This window comes from Tympanuchus pallidicinctus, unplaced genomic scaffold (genome assembly GCF_026119805.1).
Source record: "Tympanuchus pallidicinctus isolate F22 unplaced genomic scaffold, pur_lepc_1.0 scaffold9, whole genome shotgun sequence".
NCBI classification, from domain to species: Eukaryota; Metazoa; Chordata; class Aves; order Galliformes; family Phasianidae; genus Tympanuchus; species Tympanuchus pallidicinctus.
Window position 1 is genome coordinate 16534316 of NW_026294813.1, and position 7074 is coordinate 16541389.

Here is a 7074-nt window from a genome sequence, read left to right on the forward strand (position 1 = left end):
CAAATGGTTTCTTCTCCTTCATTCATATGTATGGCATAGGCTGAAGGTTGTTTAAACAAAGTCTGAACTGCAGACATACCTGGCAGATCCCAGGCAAGCCAGCCTTTCCCACAGGCTGCATACTCTACACTGGGGAATGATATACAGCACTTCTTGCACGGAGGAAAAGGCAGAAATATGGTTTAAATGAAAAAATAAATTGCATTTCACATGCTGTGTGCTACCAGTACTCCTTGATACGCTTCCACAGCTACGACTTCTGCATTTGCCACTTCCTCAAATCACTGACATATCCATCACACTCTGGTTTATAAAAGCCTCTGTGGTACATAGCGCTGTGTTTAGCAAGATTTGTCAGCTCCCTGTCCTTACTATCTGTCAGCATGAAAGTATTTCTTGGCTTCAGCTTTCTCCTGACTTTTCTAGACTCAGGTGAGTATTTGCTGGGTCCTGTGGGGCTGCAAGACTTAGAAGAGGTCTGGGGATGGGTGTTGCATATGGAGGGATGTTCCTGGCATGCTGAGGCATGGGAATCCCTCATACGAAGTTTGATATGGAGTGGGGTAAGCATTAGTGGGCTTGGGGTATATCTGAGACTATGAGTCCATATGTGGGTGAAGGTGGAGGTGTTCACAAAATGAGCTGGCTATCTAAGCTTCCATGGTGGTCAACAGCAATCCAAGTGGGACAGTCACAGGAGTGATTTGAGTTACTCTATGGTAGACTTTGGTCAGCTGAATCAATATCCAGGCAACAGTGACTGCAGATTCAAGGGATTGGTTGATTTGCTCATGCCCAGGATCACACGATTTTAATTTAGACACCATATGCTACCTCAGCTGTCCATCAGTTCTGCTTGAGAAGAGTATTAGTCTTGTGGAGGTCTTGTGTCATATGTGCAGACATCATGGCTGCTGCAGGGTGCCTTACATGGCACCTGAGTGTTTTGGGGAACCAACTGATGCCCTGAATGCACTGATCTACATACTGAACCTTTGGGTTCCATTTGTTGTATCAAGGAGGTTATGTTGTTTGTTCTCTCTCCATAAACTCTTTACTCCTTCCTAAGTTTCTCCTACTGACTGCCTGATACTCTGGTCTGCTTAAGAAGTTCTTGTCCTGAAGCAGTAGATAATCAGTAAAGTGGATTCCTCTAATGTCTACAAAGAGATATGTTGTTCCCAGTTTGTCCATAGCACAGTGACTGCTGGCAGCCCCTCAGTCACCAATTCCTTGAATTCCGTTGCTCACTGCAAAGAGAAGATTTGGGGACTGCAAATCCAGGGACACTCAAACGCCCTTGTGGACAGAGGGATTTGTAGATATGCTTCTCTTAATATCCTCAGCAAAATCAAGCAAGCATTATCTACTAGAAGACAAGGCATGCTAGCCAGGTATCAGTAGTTAAAATGCAAAATCACAGCTCAGATAGGCTTCCCTGCACTTCCTTATATTCAAGATCATACTAAATAAAATAATAATAGGAAATAAATGCAAAAGAACCCACGTAACTGGAAAAATAAGAAAAGAGAAACATGAAAATTGCTGATCAAAAGCAAAAAGAAAAGAATAATAGATGAGAGGGGAAGTGAAATCCCTCATGACTGCTGCTCAGAAATATGCCTTGTTTCCTCATCCAGGAACCATGCTTCAGTGTGAGGTTTGTCACAGCATAGGAAGAAGCTGCTATGGCCCCATGGAAACCTGCAGTGGTGATGCAGACACCTGTGGCATCATTCTGCATGAAGTTACAATAGGTAGGTGAGATGTTTGCTGTCTCTTCATCCCTTTCCAGTGAGAAATTCCTCACTGGAGTCTCAGATGTGATGACACCATGCCTATTCATTTGAGGGGATCACCAGTGTCACCGGCACTGCTTTTGGGGTGTGTCTGTCAGGTCCTGGGAAGGCTATTGAGCAGTTGCTGCTGTAGGAACCAGATGGAGGGGAAGGGAATAACATGGTGGTTAATGATTTGGTGCTGCCCCATTACAGGGGGGATGGCAATCCCTTCATTGATCAAGACCTGTCTGCCATCCAGAATTTGCCAGATGGGCCCAGTCACCATGAACTATGGGAAGGTGAAAGCGAGGAGCCTCTTGGCCTGCTGTGTGGGTGATGCCTGTCGGACAGCGTCTGTCTCATGTGAGCTCCCTTTGGCTTATCACCATCCCTTTTCTGCTCGCCTCTTACCAAGGTCAGGCTTTGTACGCTAAGCCATCGCTTGGCTCCTCACTCTCCTTCCCTTGTTAAAACCAATTGCATCCTATCTCTTTCCTCCCAGTGCCGCCGGAGAACAACGTGCCCAATGGATTCCAGTGTCCCGCCTGCTACAGCGTGGATTCTTTCCAGTGTGGTAACGAAACTGTGAACTGCACTGGATCTGAAAGCCAGTGTGTTGACCTGGCTGGCTTAATGAATACAGGTAACAGTCCTTTGCTTGGGGCTGTCTGTCATCTTTTTTGTTTAACTAGCAAACCCAGTTTAAGAGGGAGCAATACAGATAAATTAAAAAGGGGTGACAAGTGTGAAGAGAAAAATGAAGAAATTCAAAGCTTAAAAGGGGCGTGCTTAAATATGGTAAAAAGGCAAGGGTGTGCTTTCCTTCCTCTTTTCCAATAATAGCTGGGATCCCTTGTAGTATGGTATAACTGAGGTAAAGAACTGAACTGTTGTCATGAAACAATTTGATATGTGGACATAACCCCTGAATTTGCTGGCCCCAGCTAGGGTGCATGAGGATGAGCTTGGATTTAAACCAGTCACCCAGCTGCTGGAGCTTCAGGTGAAACTAATGCAGAGCTATCAGCTTCTTTATGCAAACAACAGGAATGAGAGAATCTGACCAGGGAGTTAGGAACCCAGCATCAACAGAAAGATTGCTCTAAGCCTGTTTGACCTGCTGTGTGTCCATAGCCATAGGCAGTTAGGTAATTTCCCACAAAATTGCTTGGAATTGTTAACTGACAAGGATTTTCTTCACAGATGTTTAGTTTGGCCCAGCAGGCTGAAGCTTTGATAAAAGTATTGTTTCCAGAGTGAAGAAAAAAATAATCTAGTTTAATGAGGAACTGGGAGTTGTTGACTTACGATAAGGTTGTCTGGCTTTCCCCAGGCTGAATTTCAGGTTACTTCTGTGTCCAAACTGCTGGCTAGATGTGGATATTTCTGTGATTACAGCACTTTAAGGTCTATCTATCACGTAGATGCTCTGGTGTTGGCAAAAGTTCCAGGCTCTCCCTCAGTGGGTACACGTGCAAGACTTCTCGGTTGCTTTGGCTAAATGATATAAGGCCTTAGAGACAGACTTGCCTAAATGCACGGCTCAGCCTGTAATTCCTTTGAGACTTCTCAATCCTGGTCAAATTTTGGCAAAAAAATAAGTCATTCATCTCATATTTCATGAAAGGGTCGAAGTGAGAAGGTAACAATGAACACTGGGACTACTGTATCACAGCTCTCATCTCTCTAGGTAGCTAGGTGAGATGTGAATGGAAGAACTGAAGATTATTCCATAAAATACAACAATTTAAAAGCTTTTCAATTTTTAAATGGCAGTTGTTTAAATTTAAAAAAAAAAAAAGAAAAAGATCTTGTTCATCAGTAAGGAAGAAGAAACCCTAAACACTTTGTGTTTCTAGTCAGTGAAGGTAACCTTCAAACTCAGTAGAAGGGAGCAGGCAGGAATGGGCTTGGAGCCAGCTGGATGTGAAGAATATGCAGTACGTGAGGTGAACATGGGAGCTCCAGTGGCCAGGGAGGGAATAACTATGGAGACTGTTTCCCCTGACCTGTGGAATGTGCTTCTTTTGCTGTGTAGGTGGACTGACTGTGAAAGCTGCCATGAAGGGATGCACCACCATTTCTGAATGCAATGCTGTAGGAGACAGTAAAAACAATCTGGGGATGATGGACATTAAAATAAAGAGGTTCCAATGCCAACCAGCTATTACACTGGAAATGCTGAGTTCTGGGCTTGTCCCTTCACAAAGTCTTTTCTTCCCTGCCCTATCAGGGTTCATCTTGGAGAAGTTGCTTTTCTGACTCTCGCTAGGACTGGCTTAAGCAAAGCTTGTGACAGCCAGTGGTTTGCTCCTGTTTGATGTGGTATCTCTTGTGTGCAGATTCTGTTTTCAGAATAAAGACAGTACTTACACTTTGTTATTTTCTTTTTTATTTAATCTGATTTAAAGCTACATCTGTTCAATTGTGGTTGGTTCTGTTATGTTCTTAGAGTGCTCTGACCATAACAGAATCATGGGAGACTGCATGAGGTGCCTATGCAAGCACCAGAACACAAGCAACAGAAGCACAAGCACCAGAACACAAGCAACAAGCACAAGCAACAGAAGCTCTCAAAATAGCACTAGAATCTACTTCCACAGACTTAGGACAAGTCCTCTGCATTTGGCCAATCACTTTTCCAAGCTCTGAAGATGACTGGAGGTGAGCTCCTGGGAAATTCACTCTGACTAGAAAGGTAGCCTGCCCTTTTTTGCCTCCCTTATATCCTATTTTCAGTTGGATGCTTGTTTTCTCCAGGCAGACCTGAAGTATTTCCATTTCAGAGGGGAGTCAGTGATCCTTTGCTACAAGCAAACTGCTCCTGGCAAGAAAATTTCTCCTTGTGGTTGTTCTTTTTCCCTTACTAGACACTGTTCTTTTCTATTTTGGTTTTCAGGATTATCCAGAATAAATGTTTACTTTAGGAAGGTTTTATAAATTAGGCAGCTTTCTATGGTGATAGATTGCTGGGAGCCCAACTAATGGAAATTTGTAACCAAATGCCTACTTCCCTTCAGATGGTCAAACCACACCCGTTGTTGGCTTAGCCTCCCCCCTTCTACGTGGGTAATTCCCACTAAATGGCTCTTCTGCTCCATTGCCTGTCCTGCTGGCTTTCCTCAGGTTGGTCCCACACAAAGGCACCTAAGAAAAACAGCAGTGGGCAACAATTCCATATCTGGGAGGTAGCACGGGCTATTGGCAAAGGGATAAAGCAATGGGAGTTTTGGAAGATCATAGAATCATCTTCACAGTCTTCCTCTGGACCACTCCAAAAGTTCCACTGCTTTCCTGAGTTGGAGGCCCCAGGCTTGGATACAGTACTCCAGATGGGGCCTCATGAGAGCAGAGAGAGAGCAGGGGGGACAATCACCTCCCTCACCCTGCTGGCCTCCCCTCTTCTGATGCAGCTGGCCATCTGATCTGCAAGCACATACTGCTGGCTCATGTCAAGCTTCTCATCTACCAGAACCCCCAGTCCCTTTTCAGAGCTGTTCCCAATGAATTCTTCTACACATATCTGAGATTGCCCTGACCCCACTGCAACACCTTGCACTTGGTCTTGTTGAATCTCATTTGGTTCACATGGGTCCACTTTTCAAGCCTGTCCATCTCTGGATAAAGTCCCTTTCTTTTATTGTGTCAACTGGACTACTCAGCTTGGTGTCATCAGAAAACTTGCTGAGGATATACTCAATCCCACTGTCTTTGTCTTTGGTAAAGATACTGGAGGGCACAGATCCCAAGGCAGACCCCTGAGGGACACCACTCTTGTCTGGCTTCCACCTTAACATAGCACCACTGACCACAACCCTCTGGCTGTGATCATCCAACCAATTATTTATCCACTCAACAGTCCACCCTTCAAACCCACATTTTTCCCATTTTGAAATAAGAATGTGGTGTCCAGGTAGATGACAACAGTTGCCCATTCTTTGTCCACCAACTCTGTCACTTCATCAGGCATGATCTGTCCTTGTTAAAGCTATGCTGGCTGTCTCAGATCACCTCCTCGCGTGCCCCTTAACATGTCTTGCATAAAGATCTGTTCCATGATCTTCCCAGGCACAGAGGTGAGGCTCACTGGCCTGTTGATCTCTGGATCTTACTTTTTCCCTTTCTTAAAAATGAGAGTGATGTTTCCCTTTTTCCAGTCACCGGGGAGTTCGGCTGATAGCCACGATTTCAAATAAGATGGACAGTGACTTGACAAACACAGCAGTCAATTTCTTCAGTACCCTGGGATCCACGTTCTTTGGTCCCATAGGCTTGTTCATGTTCAATCTTATGAGCTGGTCTCGGACTTGCTCGACTCTTATAAGTGGAAGGATTTTGCTCTCCCCAATGTTACCTAACGTGAGAGACTGGGGTCAGCATTTTTCTATCAATTTCCAGATAAGTGAATCTTACTGGAAAAGTATTGACTTTTTGTTTTTGGGAGAAGGCTGTCAGATTAATAATCAAAATGCATGATTGCCATTTGTCCTTACGAGCTCTGGCTCATGGTGCAGTGTTTAAGACATGGAGACATGGAGTAGCAGTGATCAGAAATGGAATTTTATCTCCTAATCAAAACTGTGTCAGAAAGCCCTAAGGAAAGCCTTGGTTACTCAAATAAGACCATAATATGTGGCAGTACTGAGATGATTACACCTAGACATATATGCATGAATACGTATGTGACCATTTTTTAGCATGCAGCAAAGGGACTGACTGTTCTTGTAATATACCCCTCCTCTAGACTTTATCTTCTTCCCAAACATTCTGAAACTCTTTTCTTTCTAATAGTCTCATCAAACTAACTGGGAGAGAATTTCACATTATCTATTATAATAAGAGGGTGTGAATCTGAGAGTGAAAATTATTTTTTGGGGTGGAGAAATAACTTAAAATACAGACTTAATGCAGGCAAAAGAGTCTGGTTAGGCTCAGTTAATTATTTTCAGAGGCAATGCAGTTATGGTGTGGGTGTCAGAGAGAGAACACAGCTCCCCCTTTGCTGTGTAACAGCATGCTGATAATGGAGAGATTTGCTCTTGCAGCATTTTTCCAAATCTGATAACACTCTGGAATTAAAAAAATTCTCTATCTTTTTGTGCACGTACATTATCCCTGAATGCATCTCCTGCACGTTCATGCAGAACATTTCAGTGTTGTCTGTGGTCTGTGGCATCCCCCTGTAGCAGGTCTTAATCCACTGCAATGCTTCAACCTTTCACTCTCTGTTTGTTCCACTTTGACCTGTGATGTTATCTGGACAGAAAAGCTTGGTGGTTTTGTTTAGCCTGAT

General features: G+C 43.9%; 1 protein-coding gene across 1 annotated transcript; it reads left to right on the plus strand.

Annotated features, from left to right (window-relative positions):
• The first annotated feature begins 282 nt into the window (after nucleotides 1-282).
• On the plus strand, nucleotides 283-4160 carry LOC128074645 (phospholipase A2 inhibitor and Ly6/PLAUR domain-containing protein-like). Its single transcript, XM_052670689.1, has 5 exons — nucleotides 283-432; nucleotides 1641-1757; nucleotides 1995-2144; nucleotides 2284-2424; nucleotides 3820-4160. Exons 1-5 carry the CDS (start codon nucleotides 384-386, stop codon nucleotides 4041-4043), a joined length of 681 nt encoding a protein of 226 aa, XP_052526649.1. The 5' UTR covers nucleotides 283-383; the 3' UTR covers nucleotides 4044-4160.
• The last annotated feature ends 2914 nt before the right edge of the window (nucleotides 4161-7074 follow it).

Excerpts from the sequence above, each read along its gene's own strand:
- LOC128074645 (XM_052670689.1), top strand. The coding sequence starts at position 384 with ATGAAAGTATTTCTTGGCTTCAGCTTTCTCCTGACTTTTCTAGACTCA. Across the intron at positions 1,758-1,994 it reads TCTGCATGAAGTTACAATAG|GGGGGATGGCAATCCCTTCA; the intron begins GTAGGTGAGATG and ends GCCCCATTACAG. Across the intron at positions 2,145-2,283 it reads TCGGACAGCGTCTGTCTCAT|TGCCGCCGGAGAACAACGTG; the intron begins GTGAGCTCCCTT and ends CTTTCCTCCCAG.